The sequence below is a fragment of the Carettochelys insculpta genome, chromosome 22, assembly GCF_033958435.1.
Source record: "Carettochelys insculpta isolate YL-2023 chromosome 22, ASM3395843v1, whole genome shotgun sequence".
NCBI lineage: Eukaryota > Metazoa > Chordata > Testudines > Carettochelyidae > Carettochelys > Carettochelys insculpta.
In genome coordinates, this window is record NC_134158.1 from 20,297,032 (window position 1) to 20,318,165 (window position 21,134).

The window sequence follows — 21,134 nt, forward strand, 5'->3', positions numbered from 1 at the left end:
TCTGACCATCATCTGGGCAAGAGACGGTGGCTGAAATGGCTGACCCTGCGAAGGGACATTGCTAAATGGAGGCTGGCTGTGCCATCTTGCAGGATTTCACTGGTTGGACAAGTTGCCTTGACTTGGACGGCTCTCTCCATGCTTAAGCAAGTTTTTAAAGCTTTTGTCCTAGGCATTTCCTAGGTTCTTTTTATTTGGAGAGACTGTCGGGAGCTGCAACTTCTTCCCTCCTCAAAAGCACACGGAGACGTTGCTAAGAGAGCCAGGCGAATAACTGACTTCTTGGTCCTTTGGCAGTTCTGAAAAATCGAAAAGAATTCGACTAGGTTCCAACAGATTCCAAAGGTTCTGTTTCACCAAAATCGAATTCCACGAGCGTATTTGGGGACAGAGAAACCGCTAGTCTGGCTGTTGTAGCTAAAAGTCTGGGGTTGACTCTCCCTCTCTCCCCACCAAGGAGAAACTTTTGCAATGATCCCTTAGCACCTTTTGACATTGCCTGGCTTCCTGCTAGGCCAGATTCCCAGCAGGAATTACTGAAATCTCGGCTTGTGACTGGGGCTAGACCCGAGATTCTAGGGCCTGTTATGAATCAACCGGAGCTGTGCTGGGCTGTGGCCAGCCCTGAGTCTCCTCCGCCTGGACAGGCGGGTTTTTCTGGCTGCGGTAGGTGCAGCGTTGGAGAGGGGCGGGGGGAGCTCGGGAAGGGTCACTGGCGCAGAAATGAGAATGAGTTTAACAGACTGGCTAAGCAGCTCTCCTTCCGGATTTATGAACTGCATTTGGTGGGTGGGCGAGTGCTGGAAGTGTAGTGAAGCGCAGGGCTGAAGCGAAATGTGATTTCCCTCCAGGAAACCGAGGCACAGAGCGAGTGGGGGAAGAAGGGCCCATGAGTTTTGGCTTCTCCACACCATCCAACCCCCTCCTGACCAGTGTTCCCTGGAAGCTGAGCTCCGGGGTGGCCGTCTAGGAGAGATTCAGGTGCCGCCCAGCTGATTAGCCGCGCACCCCCATCCGGCAGCCTGTGTTTCTATTTGTGGGAGCACATCCGCACGTGGCTTGGTGCACAGCACAAAACTTATTCTGCCCTGGATGGAAAAAAATAGAGGGGACACGGGCCCTGACCCTCTCAGCCCTCCTGTAATCTTTACGCCACTCCCTCCTCCTAGAGCTCGGGAGGGAACCCAGGAGCACAGTTCCTTCTAATTTTTTCCATCTGTGGGTGGAATGCATTTTGTTCTGTGCACCGAGGCATGGGCAGACGTGCACCACCAATAGACACACCGGGTGTGGGCGCTCTGCTAATCAGCTGGGCGGCACCTGAATCTCTCCTGGGCAACTGCCCCAGCGCTCAGCTTACTGGGGACGCTGTCCAAGAGTTCTGGCTCCCAGCACCTCCCCGTTAAACATGTTGCCTTCTGGACAAAAGGGAGCCTGGTCCGTGCTGGGTATAGATTTCAGGTCCTTTGCAGTCGAGGTGACAATGGCGCCTCCTGAATCCAGACCCCGGTGACGCTTGCCCACCTTGCATGGCAGAGAGAGGCTGGGGAAGTTGCCCCTGCCAGGCAGGACCCTTTAAGGAGGTTCCTAGTGGATGAGGGGAACCGACGGGGAAATGGAGTTTCTGTCCTTGGGAAAGTCCGATATTTCAACGCTGGTTTTTGGGAAGAAAAGTCAGAATCTTAGATCCTTTTGTAGGACCAAAAGTTTCCATTTGGAAATGTCGGGAGGGTTCAGTTTGCAACTGCCTGGCCTGCCGCACTGCATTGTGGGAGTTGTAGTCAAGTGTTTCTTCTCACCACTGGGACCTGCTCCCAGGCCAGACTTCGTCTCCCATGATGCACTGTGGTTTCTTCCTGGCAGCAAAGCAAGTGCGGCGTTTCATGGGTGAGGGATCACTGTATAAATAGGTACCATGCTCCACCCCAGAGATGGCTGCATCTCAGAGCTAGGTGAGGGATAACTGTATGAAGAACTAACGTGCCCCATTGCCAGAAGTGGCTACATTTCAGTGCTGGGTGAGGGATTCCTGTATAAACAACTGGTGTGTTCCACTCCAGAGGTTTCTGCATTTCATTCTTGGGTGTGTAATCCCTGAGCTATGTTGCTGTGTGGCTGTTAAGCAACTGGCACGCCCCGCCCCAGGTCAGTTGCATTTCAATCCAAGGCGAGTGGTTGCCATGCAGTGTGTTATGCAACAGCTGCTGGATGCTGCCCCAGAGATGGTTGCATTTCAGTGCTGAGGGGAGCAGCATGATTCCTGTATCAGCAACAGCCCTGGGCACCCTAGAGGTGGGCACATCGTGAGGCATCCTCATATAATCATGGGCCAGGGTCCACTCCAGAAGTAGCTGCAATCTCAGTGCTAGGGTGAGTAATCCCTGTATAAAGAGCTGCCACGCCGCACCCTACAAGCCGCCACCGTGCAAATGAGGGCTGACTGCATCATCGCTTAGTGTTGTCTGCCCAGAGCTCTGTGGGAGGAGAGGCGTCCCTGGAATGCCAAGTTCTGGCCCATTCCTGTTTTGCAGGATTACCTGGGCTGTATCATAGACTGCGGACACCTACCCCTCAAACCTGAGCAAGTGAACACCTTGTTCTGCAACATCGAAGACATCTATGAGTTCAACAGGTGAGTCCGCAAACCACCAGCGCCCTCTCTGGTCGGGGAGGGAATGGCAGGAGACTATGTGGAGAGGGACTTGTGGAGGATATTGAATTGATTTCTGAGCTCCCAGCAATTTTGGTAACAGTGACCCCCATGGGGGAATTGAACCTGCAACCTCTGGATCCAGAGCTCTCATGAAGCAGCATGGTCAGGAATGGACCCCTTCCTTGCCCAAGAGGGGAGAGAGTGGAGCATTGTGGGAGATGTAGTTCAGTCTGAGAGCCTGGTCTGTAGAGAGCTCGTAATGTACCTAAACTATGACTGTTGGCTTGAAATACTTCAGTCTCTGGCTGAAATTCAAGCTTTCGCCCCAGAAGTCAAACATTTTTAGGGGCAGGGGGGAACACTTTGCCTGAGGGAACTGTTTTGATTGCTTGCTTTGACTCACCTCTCTCAAAGGTCACAAACTTTTTGACTTTTATACAGGGGAATTTCCAAGGTTTTTTTAATTCGCAAAACCTTCAGGATCAGAGACATTTTCATAACCTCCCCCTCCCCACCCCCGGGTAACATGCAAATGCTCACGGAAAAGGTCATTGCATATGATCTCCCGCATTCTTTATGTTGTGTGCTTTCCTGCTCCCCCAACTCCCATCCTTGGGGCGGACACCACCTGCAACAAAACGGCACCTTGTGTTAGAATTTTCAATGGAACAGTTTTCCTATGGAAAACCTCCTTTGGCTGGGATTGAAATGTTTTGCGCCAGCGTCCCTTGCAGTGACATTTCTAACGGGAGGGAAAAGCCGAAGCGTTTTGCTTGGAGGCTGCCAGAAATGTTTAATTTTGATGTTAACATTTCAGTGCGTTGTGCTTTGACTTTTAGATGATATTATAATGTTCAATTTCAAATTCTATTTTCATGTATTTAACAAGCTGTGTAGCTAGAGGATGTATTTAACTTGTGTGGGTTATACTGAATGGCGGATTTGAGGTATTTAATATTTTACTGCCAAACCAAACTGACTCATGGAACTAAAGGAACTGCTGAAGGCTCCATCGTTCCCGGAGCTACTGAGACCCAGATGGAAGCTATATCTCCACAGCAGCATTATTCCGTAATAAGCTATTCTAATTGCCTCTGATGAAGTGGGTCTTTGCCCACGAAAGCTTATGATCCAAAAAGTTTGTTGGTGTATAAGCTACCACAGGACTTTTCGTGGTTTGATTCTGGAAGACGCGTTCCAGAAGAGTTTGTTTCACAATAACGCCGCTGCACACAAAATGCGTTCTTGAAATAGCGCTACGCACGTAGAGCTGATTTCCAAAAAGAGCCGTGGGACGCACTGTGGCTTATTACGAAATAGGCTCTATTCCCTGTGTCCACAGCCCCGATTTCAAAATAGCTATTTCGAAATGGGTGCTATTCATTGGCCGTGTCTACACTGAAATCAGACTTTCAAATGGCCATTTCGAAGATGACTAATGAGGCGGTGAAAGGCATATTCAGCGCCTCTTTAGCGTTCTGCCAGCCACAGCTCTTCGAAGTTGTTGCGTTTCGCTTCTGGGCGGCTCGTCCAGATGGGGGTCCTTTTCGAAAGGACCCCGCCAACTTCAAAATCCCCTTATTCCTATCAGCAGATAGTAATAAGGGGATTTCGAAGTTGGTGTAGTCCTTTTGAAAAGGACCCCCATCTGGATGAGCCACGTGGGAGCAAAACGCGGCTATTTCGAAGAGCCGCAGCCGGCGGCATGCTAATGAGGCTCTGAATATGCATTTCAGCGCCTCATTAGTCATCTTCAAAATGGCCATGCATGGCCATTTCGGAGTTTTGTTCCATTGTGGATGTAGCCACTGTGGAATGAGGTTTACCTATTTCAAAATAAGCCAACTGCTACTTGGAGCTTCTTTCAAAGTAGCAGTTGCATTGTGTGGATGCTCGCGTAGTTATTTCAAACTAACTTTGCTGTGTAGACACAGCCCCGAGGCTGGGTCTACACAAGCACCCCCCTTTCGAAAGGGGGATTCTAATGAGACACTTTGGGATATGCTAATGGATTGCTGCATATTCATTGCAGTGCCTCATTAGCATATCCCAAAGAGTCTTATTAACATCCCCCTTTCGAAAGCAGGGTGCAAATGTAGACCGAGCCTGAGTGACAGTCCCTGCTTCCCTGTTGTTCTTAGACAAAAGATAGGGAGGGGAAACTGAGTCCCAGACTGGGAGGCGGCTTGTTCATGGATTTGTAGATTTCCAGACCAGAAAGGACCTTGGAGTTTTGTAGCCTATCTGCCTGGAAGGCACTGATGAAGTGGGGGGTGTGAGGATTTCACGCCCCTGGTTAGGTTGCATGTGTTCCCTACTGTCTTGCAGTAACCCAAGGTGGATGCCTCAGTTTCCCTAGGCTCAGCATAGCAGTAATGGGCGTTTCAGTGTGATGACTTCTCACCCATAGGCTGAGCCCTCCCTGCTCCTTGTAACCTAGGCTACCACGTGACACCTTTCTGCCCCTGGACACAGGACACAGGCGGGAGGAGGGAACTGGCTGGGTTGAATTGGAACTGGGCAGTTGAATGGGGACAGTCTGGTCTGGCTGCAGAGGGAGGAAGGAGGCCAGGGCCCCGGCTCAGGGATCCCCGCTGGGCCCCTCTGCCCAAAATGGATTATACTGTCGTCTTCTGGTTCCTGTGCTGACAAGTCTGTTCTACGCTGTGTCCCTGTCGCCTGATAACCTCTCTGTTCTCCCTGCTGAATGACAGTCATCTCTGACTGCGGATGGGGGGCAGGGCCTGGGGCCCCCCTACTCTGTGACAAAGTAATTCCTAGAGCAGCTCCTTGAGAAAAATGGCCAGTGAGTTAAGAATTGTCCTGGGTCTTATTACCACTGTGAGAATCCTGGGCAGGAATGAAATCTAAGGGTTTTAACTCTCACCCTGCTGCCCTAAGTGCTTGGCTGGGCTGCCCTCTACCCTTTCTCTCTCTTCAGTCCATTCTTGTCTCTCTGCCCCCTGCACAGTTTTTCAGGACCCTTTGAGAGGCAGCCGACTCAACCAGCCAGCCACGTGTGCCTCGGTTTCCCCTTTGCTGGAACAATGAGGTTAAAGGGGAACCCTGCCGAGATCTAACCAGTAGGCACCACTCCCTTCTGGGAGCCGGGAACAGAACCCGGCTGCCCTGGCTTGTCCTCCCTCACTCTAACCGTTAGACGCCGCTCTTCTCCCAGACTAGGAAATAGAATCCAGGGGTCCTGCCTCCTGACCCACACCTCTAGGTCACTCCTGGGTTGGAGGAGTATTGGGCTGCAGTTAGGGCTGGCTCTGGGCCACTCCCCCCCCCCCCCCCCGAGCTCTGTTCTTGGGGTGGGGGAGGAGAAGGGGGAGCCAAGCTTGTTTCCTTTTGTTGTTTCCTCCCATCTGCGTCTGGTTAGCAGCAGAGGCTGCGTGGGCTGGCAGCCTGGGGCGCTTAACCCTGTGCAGGAAGGAGCCGCACGCCAAGCTGGGGCGCTGTAGCGCAGTGGGGGAAGGGAGCCACCCCCCCCCGCCCCCGCTGCAGGGCACCTGTTAATGGGGAGAGGCAGCTTGGCTTTTTGGAGGAGTTTTCTTAGTTGGGGGTGGGAGGGCGGGTTTGCATTAGAGTGGTAATGGAGTCGGGGTGCAGGCATTTCGTGGTTACAGGGGGGCTGGGAGTCAGGACTCCTGGGTTCTGCTTCCAGCACTGGGAGGGGAGCGGGATCTACTGGTTAGATAAAGGGAAGATGGGAGTCGGGACCCTGGGTTCTGTGTCCACTGCTGGGAGGGCAGTGAGGTCTAGGGGGCCGAGCGAGAGTCAGGCCTATGGGAGCTGCAGGGTGTCGGTGGCAGCCTTGGTTTAGTGAGCATGTGCGGAGGGGTCGGGTTTTAAAGGCCGGAAGGGATGCAGAACCGAAAAAGGAAGGAGGGAAAGGAGGGTGCCTCCCCTCCCCCAACAGCGTTTGGCCGCCTGGGAAGGTTGGGGGGGGCAGGGTGGATCAGCGAGGGACCCCCCCCACTGGCCGCCATGTGGTTTGCGGCTGGGTTTGTCCTCTGTAGCTGGGCTGGTTCCTGGGTCAGGGAGGGGGAATGTTTTCTGGCTCTGTGTGTGTGTGTCGGGGTGCCCGGCTGGCAGCTGCTAGTTCTGTCAGAAGACAGCAGCATCCCTCCCCAGCGACCTGGCAGGTAACCTTGGTGGTGGGGCAGAAGGGAGCCCAGTTCTGGTGCAGAGCGATCACTGGGTCGTGGGGCTGAGTCTAGCCCAAGGTGGGAACTCAGGGCGAGGCCCTGGGGCCCAGCAGGGGGCACCGTAGAGAAGTGAGAACAAGACCTCAGCGCCCCGCCCCCTGCAGCCCTGTGTCACTACCCTCTACTGGCTGCCATAGGCACTGCACTTCTGTGTGTCATGGCCCCTACTGCAAGCAGCTGGGGAGATTCTCCTTTGGGGCCAGTGGCAGGTGGGAATGGCGTCCTTGCACTGGAAGTGCTGCACGTGTTGCGGGCGTCGAAGGGAAGGGAAGGGAAGGGAAGGGGTAGTGCTGGGCTCAGGGACTCGGCCTCCGTGCCTTGAATGTTAAGGTCACAGGTTTGAATCCAGCCAGTAGCAGGCCAGTTACTGGGGAGCCAGCCGCGTGCAAATGTGGGGTCTGAGAATGAAGCTTCTGGGTGTGAGCAGAGCAGGGCAGGGCGGGGGCGGGGGCGGGGGCGGGGGCGGGGGGAGGTTTGCTGAGCAAGATCCACCTCCCCCTTAGAAACAGCCTTTACACTGGCTGCCCCACAGGGCATCAGCCTCACCCACTTTCTCCCCCTCATGCAGCGAGCTCCTGGAAGAGCTGGAGAGCAGCAGCAGCGCCCACGCAATCGCCGAGTGTTTCGTCCAACGGGTAAGGACCCTGCCCCCTACCCAGCAGCCCCCCGCAGCGGCTCCCTGCCTCTCCTGCACCCCCTGCTGCAGCCAGCTCTGGGCCTGGGTTGGGGATGGGGGAGGGACAGGCCTGCCCTGGGTCAGCTGCACCCTCTGCAAGGAGAAATGGCCCCTCCCGCACGGTGGTGGGGGGAGGGGGGGTGGGAAAGGGGCGAAGGGGGTGGAAGGTGGGGTGGGGTTGGGTAGATGGAGGGTAGGGGTTACGTGGACAGAGGATAGGGGAGGGACAGGGTGGGGGTGGGTGGAAGGAGGGTCTGGGGAGATCTAGGGTGAGGGAGGTGGTCTGGGGGTGGGGCCAGAGCACAGGTTGTCATGGGATATGGAGGGCAGGGTGGGGGGATGAGGGCTAGGGGAGGGGCTGGCCTGGAAGGTGGGCTGGGGGGAGAGGGAGGCCAGCCAGACAAAATGGAGCCAGTCTGGTGCCTGGGTACATGAGCAGGAGCTTGGAGGGGAGGGCTGGGAAGGGGCTTTGAGGGCGTCATGGCAGCGATGGTGTTTAGACTTGGCACATCTCAGCCTCGAGGCGGTTGCGTCTCGGAGCCAAGCGAGGGCTCCCGGTATAAACGCTCCCAACCATGCACACGCTCCACCCCAGAGGCAGCTGCCTTTCCGTGCCTGGCGAGGGATTGGCATGTTAACAAGCCTTGCGCCCCACCCCAGATGTGGCTGCATCTGAGCACTAGGGACCTGTGTGCCCAGGGGGAGGGGGTCTGTGGAACTGCCCCCCCTTGCTGGGCCTCCACTTCCTCCTGGGTTGGTACCTCCCCACCTTGCTGTCTCCGTGCCTGTTTCTCCCGGTCCCTCCCCGATGACCCCCATCTTTTCTTACAGAGTGAGGAATTTGACATCTACACCCTGTACTGCATGAACTACCCCAAGTGAGTAGGTGCCCCAGCCTGGGGTGGGGAGGGGCAGGGCAGGGCAGCGGAGCAGCATGGGTCCCCCCAGGTGGTGGAGAGGTGGATGGGGGTGTATAGGTCCCCCTCAGGCTGGGGGAGGAGCAGGGGGGTGCATGGGTCCCCTCTAGGCTGGGGGGAAAGGGGGTGCATGGGTCCCTCCCAGACTGGAGGAGGGGGAGGGGGTGCATGGGTCCCTCCCAGACTGGAGGAGGGGGAGGGGTGCATGGGTCCCCTCCAGGCTAGGGGAGGGAGAAGGGGGTGCATGGGTCACTACAACCAGAGCATCTGCCCCCAGTCCAGCTGTGGGAAAGGGGCAGGGGCATTGGGAACCAGCCGGGAATAGGTTGGCATTCCCCGTTGCCTGGTGCCCGGGCAGACAGGCACCGTGCCCCATCGCTCGCTGCTGCCCGGCTAGCCTGCCCGTCTCCCCCCAGCTCGGTGGCGGTGCTGCGGGAATGCATGGAGAACCCGGTGCTGGCGGGGTTTTTCCGGGAGCGCCAGGCCACGCTGTCCCACTCCCTGCCCCTGGAGACCTACCTGCTCAAACCCGTCCAGAGGATCCTCAAGTACCATCTCCTGCTGCAGGTGAGTGGCGCCACCCAGGGGCCAGAGGCGCCCCCTCCCTGAGGCTGGGCCAGCCGACGCCTCTCCCCGAGGGGTGCACAGCTTTGCTGCAGAGGGCTCTGGGGACAGGCACCCACATGAAGCGACTGTACTGGGTGGCGTGAGATGGCTGAAAGCTCCAGCACCCAGTATGGAGCGCCCCACGGCAGCCAGAGCCCAAGCCCCCCCTCTCCCCCCAGCGCCCCCTGCTGGGAGAGATTGGGAACCCCCTCCCCCAGCCTGCCCACCCCCCGCCCCACAGCGCCCCCTGCTGGGAGAGATTGGGAACCCCCTCCCCTAGCCTGCCCACCTCCCGCCACCCCACAGCGCCCCCTGCTGGGAGAGATTGGGAATCCCCCTCCCCCAGCCTGCCCACCCCCCGCCCCACAGCGCCCCCTGCTGGGAGAAGCCCCGGAATCACTGGGAGCGTTTCCCTCCCCACCCCCACCCCAGGGACATGGCCCTCGTTGAGCAGAGGGACCGGCTCAGCCTCTCCCTGGCGTCCGCCCAGGCCCCCAGCTGCCATGGCCCCTGCCCGCGGGGGGAGCCGGCAGGTGCTGGAGCGGCCATCTGCCTGCCGCCCCCAGGAGCTGGCGCGGCACTGTGAGCGGAGCAGCCCAGGCTACGAGGCCGTGGAGGAAGCCACCATCACCATGACGGCCGTGGCCTGGTACATCAACGACATGAAGCGCAAGCAGGAGCACGCGGCCCGGCTGCAGGTGAGAGGGGCACTGTCCGGCCCCCCAGCTGACCCTGCCCCTCAAAGAGCCCCTCTGGCCGGGCCCCGGCTGCTCCCCCGTCCCCAGACCTCCAGGCCTGGCCCCGGGTGGGACCCTTTTGGCAGACCCCAGCTGGTCTCCCATTCCCCATCCCCATGGCCCTTCTTGGCTGGACAACCACCCCCCACTGCCTGCCCGAGTCCCCCCCATGCCAGGTCCCTGCCCTGTCTCACCTTCCCCCCACCGGGCCTCATCCAGCCACGCTCCCAGCACCAGCTGAGGCTGACCTGCAGCCAAGGTCCCCCCCGCCACCCTCATGCTGGGTCCCCGTCCTGGGTCACCTCCCCGGCACAGGGCCTCATCCAGCCACGCTCCCAGCACTGACCTGCAGCTGTGTCCTGCCCCTCTCCCCAGGAGCTGCAGGGGCTGCTGGTGGGCTGGACGGGGCCGGAGCTGGGGGCCTTCGGGGAGCTGGTGCTGGAGGGCCAGTTCCGGGTGCAGCGGGTGAGACGGGAACGCGCCTTCTTCCTCTTCAGCAAGATGCTGCTGGTCGCCAAGCGCCGTGGGCCGGCCTTCGCCTACAAGAGCCACATCTTCGTAAGGGGCGGGGCCGGGGGCCGGGAGGGGCAGCCCCATCCAAGGGGGGGCAGGCAGGTGGATGGGGGCTCCGGAAGCAGTGAGGAGGACACCCCCCATCCCTCTGGGGGGCATGGCTAGGGCTGACTCTCTTCTCTGTGGGGCAGGTGGGGGAGGAGTCTCCCTACTGTGGGGGTGAGAAATGGGGAGGGGGCAGCCCACCCACTGGGTGGGGAGGGCTTCCTTCCCCTCTGCCGGCTATCAGCCACTGCCCCCTGTGGCCAGAGCGGGGTCTGTACTAGCCCCTCTGTGGCCCCCGCTGGGGGGCGGTTCCCCCAACTCCTGCCATTGCACTCAGGCCCCCCTGCGGACCCCTGTCCCCCCGAGGGGCTGCTGGCCATCGGGGGGGGGGCCCACCGTGCTCTCCCTCCCCCCTGCAGTGCTGTAACCTGGCCCTGTCGGAGAGCACCAAGGATCCACTCAGCTTTAGGATTTCGGACCTCACCATCCCCAAGCAGCAGCATGTGGTGCAGGTGAGCGGGGGAATAGAGCCGGGGCGGGGGTGGGCTCAGCAGAGGGCTCTCTTCCCTCCGCGTGCTGGCTCCCAGGCTGCAGCGCTAGGGGTGGTGGGGAGTGGGTGGGCAGACTCTGCCCTTGCAGGGAGGGCTGACTCCAATGTGGCCCTGGGTAGTAGGGTAGACCCCTCTGCTGGGCTGGAGGGAGTAGGGCTGGGGGCTTGGAAGGGGGTGGTCTCTGTGCTGCCTGGCGGTTGTGTCCCATCCCAGTGCAGGGCTAGGGATCCCTGTATAAATGGCCCCCCACGCCCCACCCCAGAGGCAGCTGCATCTCAGCACAGGGCGAGGGATCCCTGTATAAATGGCCCCCCACGCCCCACCCCAGAGGCAGCTGCATCTCAGCGCAGGGCGAGGGATCCCTGTATAAACGGCCCCCCACGCCCCACCCCAGAGGCAGCTGCTTCTCAGCACAGGGCGAGAGATCCCTGTATAAATGGCCCCCCATGCCCCACTCCAGAGGCGGCTGCATTTCAGCTGTGGGTGTTACTTCCTTGTTCCCCCTGCAGGCCAGGAACCAGGAGGAGAAGCGGTTGTGGATCCATTACCTGAAGCGCCTGATTGTGGAGAACCACCCAGCGTCGATCCCTCAGAAGGTGAGCAGGGGCAGGGTGCCGCACAGGGGTCTCCATGAGCACCGCTGCTGTTCCGAATGGGAGCTGCTGCCACTGGCTGAATCCCACTGCTCTTAGTGGCCTCAGCCAGGGGCCAATGAGGGGCTGGGGCCTTGGGGGCTGCACAGAAGGGCACCATGCACTGGAGCCCCTTGCCTAACCACCTTTCCCTGTTGTTACAGGCCAAGCAAGTGCTGCTGGAGAACAGCTTCCAAAGTAAGTGACCAGAGCTGTGCACCCAGCCCCCCCTTCTGTAACCACTAGACCCCACTGCCTGCCTGCAGCGAGGGGTGGAACCCAGCAGTCCTGCTTCCCAGGTGCCTTGCTCTAACCACTAGACCCCCGTGTCCTCCCAGAGCTGGGGGCAGAGCCAGTGTCCCTGCGAATATTTTCTGTCCCGGGGTGGAATAAAATTTGTTCTGGGCACCGAGGAGAGTGTGAACATGCACCACCGGCAGACGCACCCGCTGCCGGTACACTCATCCCCCGTTAAACGAGTACTTTAATTACGAGCGCTCGCTGAAACGAGGGAGGCTTAGGCTTAGCTTTGTTCACCGGACGAGTGAAATCCCCCCGTAACACGAGCCTTGCACCCTCCCCGCGGCTCTACCCAACCACGGCCTTAACCTCCACCCCGCCCGCCTGGCAGACCCCAAACCGCTGCAGGACCCAGCCTGCTACCAGGTTTTAACCCTCCCTGCTGCTCACAGCCCCAAACTGCCCCCAGCCTTTAACCCTCCCCAACCCCAAGGGTCACGTACCTTGCAGAAGCAGCGCCACCTGCTGCCCCTCCTTTGCTGGGTTAAGAGCCCTAGGCACCAATCAGAGACTTCTACGTGTATTTCAGTGGGAATTGAGTGTCCGTCTCCCGAGTTTTCGCCTACGGGCAGAAAGTTGGGACCCAGTCGTGCTGGTAGAGCGGGGGATGAGGGCGCTGCTCATTAGCTGGGCAGAACCTGAACCTCTCCTGGGTGACTGCCTAAGCACTGAGCTTCCAGGGAATGCTGGCCAGAGTAATATCTCTGTCTGCAGCTCTGAATGACCGTTCATAGCAGCCGAGGACTCCTGGCTCCCAGCCCGGTGGCCCCAACCTCTAACCCCCAGTCCTCTCCCACAGCTAGGGCTAGAACCCAGGAGTCCTGGCTCCCAGCCCTCCCCTGCTCTGACGACTAGATCCCACTGTCGTCATGTAGCCGGGGATGTAACTCAAGAGTCCTGATCCCCAGCTGCCTGTTCTAACCACTAGACCCCAGTCCCCTCCGAGAGCTGGGGGTAGAACCCAGGAGTGCTGATTCCCTGCCCCCACCTCCACTGTAGGCTAGTAGCCAGGTGGCTGCTGCTGCTGCATGACAGGACCTGGGGGGAGGGAATGGAAGGAGGGCCGGGTGGATAGTGGGAGGGCCGGGGGTGCTGCTCGGGGTGTAAACAGATTGTTGGGCTCCTGTGGTCCGAAGCATTTGCACCATTTGGGGGGGGGCAGGGGGCTGCGTTAGAGGCTCCAGCCCCTCATTTGTCCCAGGTTCCCCGGAGATCTGCTGCAGCCCGGAGCCCCTGAAGACGCCGGCCCCCTCTCCAAGGCTGGAGGATGCCTGGGGCTACTACCGCGGCAGGCGGCAGTCTGGTACCGAGGGGACGGGGCGGAAATGGGGCGCAGCCGCTCCTGCAGTGGCAGCAGAGGGAGAGTTTTCCCAGCCATGGGCCAGGCCAGCACCCTGTTGAGCCGAGGTGGGGGGAAGCAGAGGGGATCTTGTTGCCAGCGAGCTGGGATGAGCCCTGCGCCGGGGCTGGGCAGAGGGAAGATCCCTGAGCCTCCTGCCCCTGCTGACCTGCCCTCTCCTGTCCTGTTTCAGAGCCACCCGAATTCATGTGCAGCCCAGACAGAACCCGCAAAAGCTGCCCTGCCCTGCCGCTAGACGGTGTCACTCAGTACCGCCGGGGGCGCAGGCAGTCCGGTGAGTGCCTTGGAGCTAGCGTGCAGTGGCAGGTGATGAGTTTGCCGGGACTCAGCCCAGCCGCTCTAAGGGATTGGGGTGAGGCGTCACCTTCCAGCTGTCACAGACGGTGCTTTCCCATCCATGGGCTCAGGACTGATTGGCCATGAACTCTGACAGACCCCCACTGGGGAAACTGAGGCACGGAGGGTCTTTCAGCAAATAAGTGGCAGAACTGGGGAGAGAACCCAGCCCTCTGTTCCAATCACTAGACACGCCCCCCGGCTTCTAAAGTGTCCTGGCTTCCAGCTCTGGGAGGGGAGCGAGAGGTAGTGAGTCAGAACGGGCTGCTTGGACCCCAAGATTCCTTGGTTCTTTCCCCAGCTCTGGTAGGAGAATGGGGGCTGGTGGGTTACAGCAGGTGGGCTGTGAGCCAGGACTCCTGGGTTCTCTCCTGTGCTCTGGGAAGGGAGTGGGGTCTAGTGGTTGGAGCAGGAAACCAGCAGATCAGGACTTGGGTTCTCTACCAAAAGTCTGCCCGTGTGGCATTTGCTGCTTTGTGCCTCAGTTTCCCGAGCTGTCGTTTCACCTGCGGGGGCTGGGGGGGTGTAACCCCGGTGAGCACCCTGGGGAAGCTGAGCAGCCTCCAGCCCCTCCTAGCGGGGTGAATCTGAATGGCCTTAACTAGCTGTTGTCCCACCCTCGTTTTCCTTCCTGGGGGAGGTCTCAGCTAATGCTTCCTCCTCTGCTCTCAGAGCCGGGCACCGAGCTGAGCCAGATGGGGCAAGAGCAGAATGGTAAGTGCCCCACCCCCACTCTGCTGCTGTCCCTCACTCCCAGTCTGCAGCCCCCACCTATCCCTGTCCTGGGATCTCCCACTGTTGTACCCCTTAATCCTGACCCCTGAGCCCCTGCTACCCTGGGCTTGGGCTCCCCCAACCAGCCCCCTCCATCGGCTGCAGTGCTGTCTTGCGGCCAGTCCTGAGGTTTTTAGCTCAGCTTTCCCTTTCCTCTGGAGCAGGCTGGATGCCAGGGTAGATGGGCCCCTGTGTCTGAGTTGAAGGGAAAATTCCCATGCTCCCAAATAGCTGGCGCAGGATGTGACCCTGCCGGTGCTCAGGCCGGGAGCTGCTGGTTGGGCTGGCCCTTGTTCTGCCAAGTGGGTCTGTGCTGGTCGGTTTCGGGACCGGCCGCGCTGAAGTCTAACCCTGGGTTTGTCTCTTTCCCTGCCGTGCTAAGGTGGCTGCCGGACACTCCCAGCTACCCCTAAACTGAAGGTAAGGGGCCAGCGTCTTCTGGGCTTTCCCTTCCCTGGTTGGTGTTTTGTTGCTGCTATGAGGCCTTGGTACTGGGGCAGGGATCTGGTAGGAGCAGGTTGTGCTCCCAGCTCTGGGGTGGGGGCTGGGAGCCGGGATGCCTGGGTTCTAGCCTTGCCTCTGAGAGTGGAGTGGTTGCTAGTGATTAAAGTGGGGAGGGGGACGCTTGGAGCCAGGACTACAGGGTTCTCACTTTGCCTCTGAGAAGGGAGTGGGGTGTGTGTCTAGTGATTAGAGTGCGGGGGGAGGGCTGGAATCAGAGCTCTGGAAGGGGAGTAGAGTCTAGTGGTTAGAGCAGGGGCTGGGAACCAGGGCTCCAGAAGGGGGAGTAGAGTCTAGTGGTTAGAGCGGGGGGGCTGGGAACCTGGGCTCTTGGATTCTGTTCCTGGCTTTGGGAAGCGGGTGTGGTTGGGGGCGGGAATGGGCTGGCACCCAGGACTCCTTTGTTCTCTCCCCAACTTACCTAACCCTCCTTTCCTCTCCCTGGCCAGTGTCAGGTCTGGGAAGCCTGGGCGGGTGGGGGTGTCTCAGCCTGGGGCTCCCACCTTGAGCAGCCTGGGGGCGGTTCTCGTTGCAGCACGCAGGCAGCGAGGGGAAGCTGTTCTCCACCCCATCGCCCATGGTGCCCACCGGCAGCGTCTGCACCCTGGCCTCCAGCGTGGCCGAGGAGTCGGACCCTGGCGAGGAGGCCGAGTCGCCCACCTTCTGCCTGGCCCCGGAGCCGCTGTCCATCACCGAGGAGATCCTGGAGCTGCTCAGCCAGAGGGTGCTGAGCAGGGACCTGGGCACGGAGGAGACGCTGCAGGAGCAGTGCCCTGGGAGCCCCCCGCCGCAGCTGGAGCAGGTCCCTGAGGAGAAGGGGTGTATCAGGAGAGAAGATGGAAGCGGCATTGGCTTAGGGATGGTGCGCTGGGGTGGGAGCCAGGATGCCTGGGTTCTGTCCTTGGCTCTGGAAGGGAGTGAGATCTAGTGGTGAGAGCAGGGGCTGGGAGCAGTGTTCCCTGTAAGCTGAGCACTGGGGCAGCTGCTCAGGAGAGATTCACTGAGAATTCAGCAGAGCGCCCACAGCTGGCAGTGTGTGTATGTGTCTATTGGTGGTGCTCATCCACACGGGCCTTCGGTGCTCGTAACAAATTTATTCCACCCATGGATGGAAAAAATTAGAAGGAACGTTGGCGGGGAGAAAGGACTCGTGGGTTCTTTCCCCAGCTCTGAGAGGGCGGTGGAGTCTCATGATGATGGGAGTCAGGACTCCTGGGGTCTCTCTCTGGCTATGGAAGGGGAGTGGTGTGTAGTGATTAGAGCAGAGGGGCTGGGAGCCAGACGTCTGTGTGTCTACCAGTAACATTTTCAAACGTGACCTGGCCCTTTGAGGTCTGATTCTGTCCAAGTGGGACTTGGCGTCTGAAAACGTGACGGTGCTTGTAAAAATTTTATTCCGGCTCCGCCAGCGTGGCGCCCTCAGCCTTCATCCCAGCTCAAGATTTGGCTCACAACTCCTCCCAACTTTTGGTGAGAAGTCCTGAGATTCAAGGGTTCTTTTTGCTGCTGCATGATCCTGTTTTTCATCCTTTTCTGGGGGACCAGAAGGGCTAGAAACGTCCTTTTGGTCTTGGAATCAAAGCTGTGATTATTCTCCCAGAAGTCTATGATTCCAACTGCTGTGGGATGATGACATTAAACCTCAACAGTTGTGACCGCTGGCTGCAGAGCCGTCACTGGACCTGGACAGGAAACTCTTCTCACCCTGCCAGGTCTCAGAGTGGTCGCTGTGTTAGTCTGTTTCTGCCAAAACAACAAGGAATCCAGGGGCCCTTTAAAGACCAACAAATTTATTAGGCCATAAGCTTCCGTGAGATACAACTCCTTCCGATGCTTCTTTCCTCTAGTTTCTGAAGAAGTGAGTTTCTTGTCATTTCTTCTGCTCCTGTCAACACAATCACTAGATCAAAACCTTTACTTTCCCCAAATTGGGATCACAGAGTCATAGGGCTGGAAGAGACCTCAGAGGCATCAGGAAGTCATCCCGTCCAACCCCCGCAAAATCAGGACCAATCCCAACTAAATCAACCCAGCCAGGGCTTTGTCAAGCTGACACTTAGGGGGTGTCTTCGCAGCATAGTTATTTTCAAATAACGGCCGCTATTTCGAAACAACTTTGTGAGTGTATCCACAAGTCAACTGTTATTTCCAAATAATTTCAAAATAGCGGTCTGCTTATTTCGAAGTTGGGAAACCTCAGTCCATGAGGAATAGTGCCTGTTTCGAAATGGGGTCTGTGTAGACAGGGAATGGGGACTTTCAAAATAAGTTATTGTAGAATAATTTATTCCAAAATAACTCTGCTGTGTAGACGTAGTATTTCAGATTAGAGGTCCTGGAAGCACTCTAATCCAAAGTAGGCTCTATTGTGCAGGGATACACTATTTCAGAATAAGTTTTGCTTATTTTGGGACTTCCCTGTTGTGTTGACGTGTTCATTGAGCCATAGAGGTGGAAGGGACCTCAGGAGATCATCTAGTCCAGTCCCCTGCTTCAAGGAGGATCAACCCCAACTAAGTCATCCCAGCCAGGACCTTGTCAAGCTGGGATTTAGGAACCTCTAGGGATGGAGAATCCACCACCTCTCTAGGCAACGCATTCCAGTGCTTCACTACCCGCCTGGGGAAGTAGTTTTTCCAAATATCCAACCTACACCTCTCCTTCTGTAACTTCAGACCCTTGATCCTTGTTCTGCCATCTGTCCGCCCTGAGAACCTGAGAACAGTTTCTCTCCATCCTCTTTTGAGCTCCCCTTCAGGAAGTTGAAGGCTGCTATTAAATCACCCCTCAGTCTTCTCTTCTGTTGGCTAAACAAGCCCAAATCACTCAACTTCTCCACATAAATCATGTGCTCCAGCCCCTTAATCATTTTTGTTGCCCTCTGCTGGATTCTCTCCAGTCTGTGCACGTCCTTTCTATAATGGGCAGACAGTATGAACTGGACACAATACTCCAGATGTATAATCAGAATCGCAAAGGTTTTCTCCAATTGGAAATTTGTTCCGATTCCAGTTGATCAAAATGTTTCCTTCCACTTTTGAGCCTTTTCTTTAACTTAGGGCTCTCTGTAAGTGATGTCACCCATTTTGGGATGATTTTCAAAACCCGCCCCCCTTAGGGAAAACTTTGTAACACAGAAAGTGAAATAAGGACTCATCCCACACCCCTTGCTGTGTTATCCGATTTTTGGAGTGCCACTTATCTTCCTTATTAGTTATTTGCCTCGTCCTTCTGCCTTGGGCATGAGCTTAAATTTCACGACGAGCTGGTTTGAACCAAAGAACTGGATTTTTTCATGTACAAAATGGAAAAACTTTTTCCCCAGGTGTCCTCCAGGCGAGAAATTTGTCCCTTTCCCTCCAACGGCTCCGGTTTCAATGAATCAGAGTTTTTGATGGGAAAATCCTTCTTGGAAGAGCCCCGCCCTGCCTGTCTCTGATCCTGCTGTTGTCTGTTTGAACTTTCCAGGATCTGCCTCTGAACCGAGCCAGGCGGGATGAAGTAGCTGAGGGACGTGAGGTTCAGGAGGGAGACGCCTCCAGGCAAGATGAGCCTCGCCGTGGCAGCCTCGGGGGAATGAAACACCCCGCTCGCATCAGCGAATCTGACTGCGTCCCTGCAGACCTGGGTACAGAGAAGGCTGACAGGAAGCTGGACCTCCTGGCAGGGGAGAATGCTCTCTCTGAGCAGCTAGAGGCATCCCATAGGCCCCTGGGCAGTGCCAATGGGGCCTGCCCCCCTTGCAGGGATGGGTCAGTGGGACTGGTCCCACATACCCCCACCCCAGCGGACAGCACCAAGTGGGACTCAGCTCTGACTCGAGATGACCGGCTGCTGATTGAGAAGATCAAGTGCTATTATGAGGGGGGTGAGGCTGCTCCAGACCCGCCTGTGCATGAGGGTGCCCTCTCCGTCCCTGCTGGCATGGTACGGGAATCCATGCTCCACCTCAGTCGCCTCCCCCAGCAGGAGGGCGCTGCCGCAGACCGCGAGGGAGGCAGGGCTCGGTGGACCAAAGCCCACCGGGCCTGCCAGGAGGATGCTAGGAGGAGGTGGGGCCAGGTTCTTGACCAAGAGGATTCTGGGAAGGGGCAGGGCCAGATCTTTGAGCAAGGCCCCCAACTTGGCACCAGCCAAGAGGATTCTGGGAAGAGGAGGGGCCAGCCTATCAGCCCAGGCATTCATGGCACCAACCAAGAGGATTCTGGGAAGGAGCAGGGCCAGATCTTTGACGAAGTCACTCAATCTGGTGCCAACGAAGAGGATGCTGGGAAGGGGAGGGGCCAGCCTATCAACCCAGCCTTCCACAGCACCAACCAAGAGGATGCTGGGAAGGGACAGGCTCAGCTTATCGACCATAGCACCCAACCCGGCACCAGACAAGAGGATGCTGGGAAGGGGCGGGGCCAGTTCATTGACCGAGGCCCTGGAGCTGGCCCCAACCAAGAGGATGCTGGGAAGGGGCGGGGCCAGCCCACTGGCCATGCTGCCCCACCTCCCGCCACTCAGGAGCCCGAGTACAAGTCCTGCGCAGAGATCCGGCAGGCCTGGCGGGAGAAAGAGCGGGGGGTGGCCAACGCACTGGCAGCCAGCGCCCCCCAGCGGAAGCGGGGCAGCAAAGGACCACCTGCTACCCAGGAGCCCCCACCCTTCCTGGAACCGCTGCAGATTGTGGAGGAGTCCGATCTGGCCGTGCTGCCCCACGGCGACGGGGTCTCTCGCACCAGCGCCACCCCACCTGTGGGCTACGCGCCCCCACCGGGGCTGTACGAGGACGGCGCCTCCTGCTTGCTGGAGAACTCGGAGCGCATCCTCAGCAAGGTGCAGGCCCTGGCGCGGATGTACAGTGAGAAGATCAGCCAGGCCAAGGTGCCCCGGCGGGTACAGGACGGGGGGCGCCGCCTGGCCTGCCGCAGGCTAGGAGGTCTGGAAAGCCTGCGGGAGGAGACGCCAGGAGCCTGCCTGCCTCGCTGTAAGAGCCAGGGCCCCTGGCTGGGTGGGTTGGAGCCCACTTCCACTGCGACATGGCTTGGGGGGACATGGGAGGGGTTCAGGGCACCTCAGGTGTCAGAGCCCAACCCTGGGTAGGGCTCTGGGCTGGATCAAGCTGCCCCCCTCCGCCCCCCGAGGGGAATGGCTGCATGTTGTGTCCCATTTCCCAGACCACTAAGACAGACAGTTGGATCTCTAGACCAGAGGGCCTAACCAGTAACGGACAAGAGCCACAGGTAGAGTGCAAAGAGCCACGTATTATGTGTTTGTTTTCATCTGTGTCGCTATAGATATAATATGTAGCTATACACAGAGAGAGAGACGCTAAAACCCTGGGTTAGGCGGGAGTCACGTTCCTGCAACCTCCACGAAACTCAAATTTTCATGCAGGTTGGGGTGGGGAGACGGGAACCAGGCTGCTGCATGCGGGACCTGGGAAACTGAGCAGCCCACCAGGATCGGTCTCTTTCCTGGCTGCTTCTCCCTGCGTGCCCCCAGCCGCGGGGCTGTCAGCCTGACGGCGGCCCTGTGGCGGGAAGGCAGGGAGAAGGGGCTCTACACCGGTATAGCTGTCCGCAGAGCCAGGCACCCTGAGCTCTCTGGTATAACCCAATTCCCCACCTCTCCCCCAGATCCAGGCACCCCCAGGCCCCTACACTCAATGCCCTCCCCTAGGGCCAGTCACCCCCCCGCTCTAACTCGACGCCAGCGACTCACCGGAGCTGCCAATGCCAGTATTACTGCTGCTGCCGCCAGGCTCTTCTCCCGCCATCCACGATGCGCTGGGGCACATGCTCGGGGCGGCAGACGGCACTCCTAGTGCGTGGCTCAGAGGAGGAGCTGCATTTAATGGCTCAGAGAGCCGTATGCGGCTCAAGAGCCCCGGCGTGGCCACCCCAGGGCTAGGCTGCGTGGAGACGCCTAATGGATCCCAGGGCAATGGGTAGCATGGGGTCCAGGCTAGGGCAGGACCTGAACCTGAAACAGCATTGCCCTGGTTGGCCCCAGCCTTTGGCTTTCCTTGCCTTCCCCCATCTGTCCTTGGCTCCTGCCCTGTAACAGCGCTGTTCCCTGCCACCCCAGGCGTTTGTCCCCAGGTGCCTGGACACCAAAGCAGGCTGCCCTGCACGCCGGAGCCGAGGCGCCAGTCCCACAGCTAGGCAGCAGGCAGAGCGGGGTCCTTGGGCCACCAAGGGAGATGGGCGTTTGCAGCCTCAGCAAAGCAGTGCTAGGGGAGGTGAGGGGTGCAGCTGCCAAGGGCTGTGGAGAGGACTCTGGGGCAGCTGGGGGAGGGCTTACAGGGCAGGAGGTGGCTCGGGGGAGCAATGGA

At 58.5% G+C, this 21,134-nt stretch overlaps 1 protein-coding gene across 2 annotated transcripts in view; it reads left to right on the forward strand.

Moving 5' to 3' along the window:
* Window positions 1-21,134, forward strand: part of PLEKHG2 (pleckstrin homology and RhoGEF domain containing G2) — a 46,526-nt gene that overhangs the window by 19,397 nt on the left and 5,995 nt on the right. Inside the window, exons 4-18 of one of the 2 annotated variants that reach the window (XM_075016736.1) lie at window positions 2,532-2,632; window positions 7,433-7,499; window positions 8,372-8,418; window positions 8,874-9,024; window positions 9,630-9,761; window positions 10,176-10,358; window positions 10,778-10,870; window positions 11,419-11,505; window positions 11,706-11,739; window positions 13,043-13,144; window positions 13,374-13,475; window positions 14,210-14,251; window positions 14,694-14,731; window positions 15,348-15,614; window positions 18,281-19,784. In XM_075016736.1, the coding sequence (XP_074872837.1) occupies window positions 2,532-2,632; window positions 7,433-7,499; window positions 8,372-8,418; window positions 8,874-9,024; window positions 9,630-9,761; window positions 10,176-10,358; window positions 10,778-10,870; window positions 11,419-11,505; window positions 11,706-11,739; window positions 13,043-13,144; window positions 13,374-13,475; window positions 14,210-14,251; window positions 14,694-14,731; window positions 15,348-15,614; window positions 18,281-19,784 (2,950 nt within the window). The remainder of the gene's footprint in view (window positions 1-2,531; window positions 2,633-7,432; window positions 7,500-8,371; window positions 8,419-8,873; window positions 9,025-9,629; window positions 9,762-10,175; window positions 10,359-10,777; window positions 10,871-11,418; window positions 11,506-11,705; window positions 11,740-13,042; window positions 13,145-13,373; window positions 13,476-14,209; window positions 14,252-14,693; window positions 14,732-15,347; window positions 15,615-18,280; window positions 19,785-21,134) is intronic. The other variant, XM_075016737.1, reaches the window with a different exon arrangement.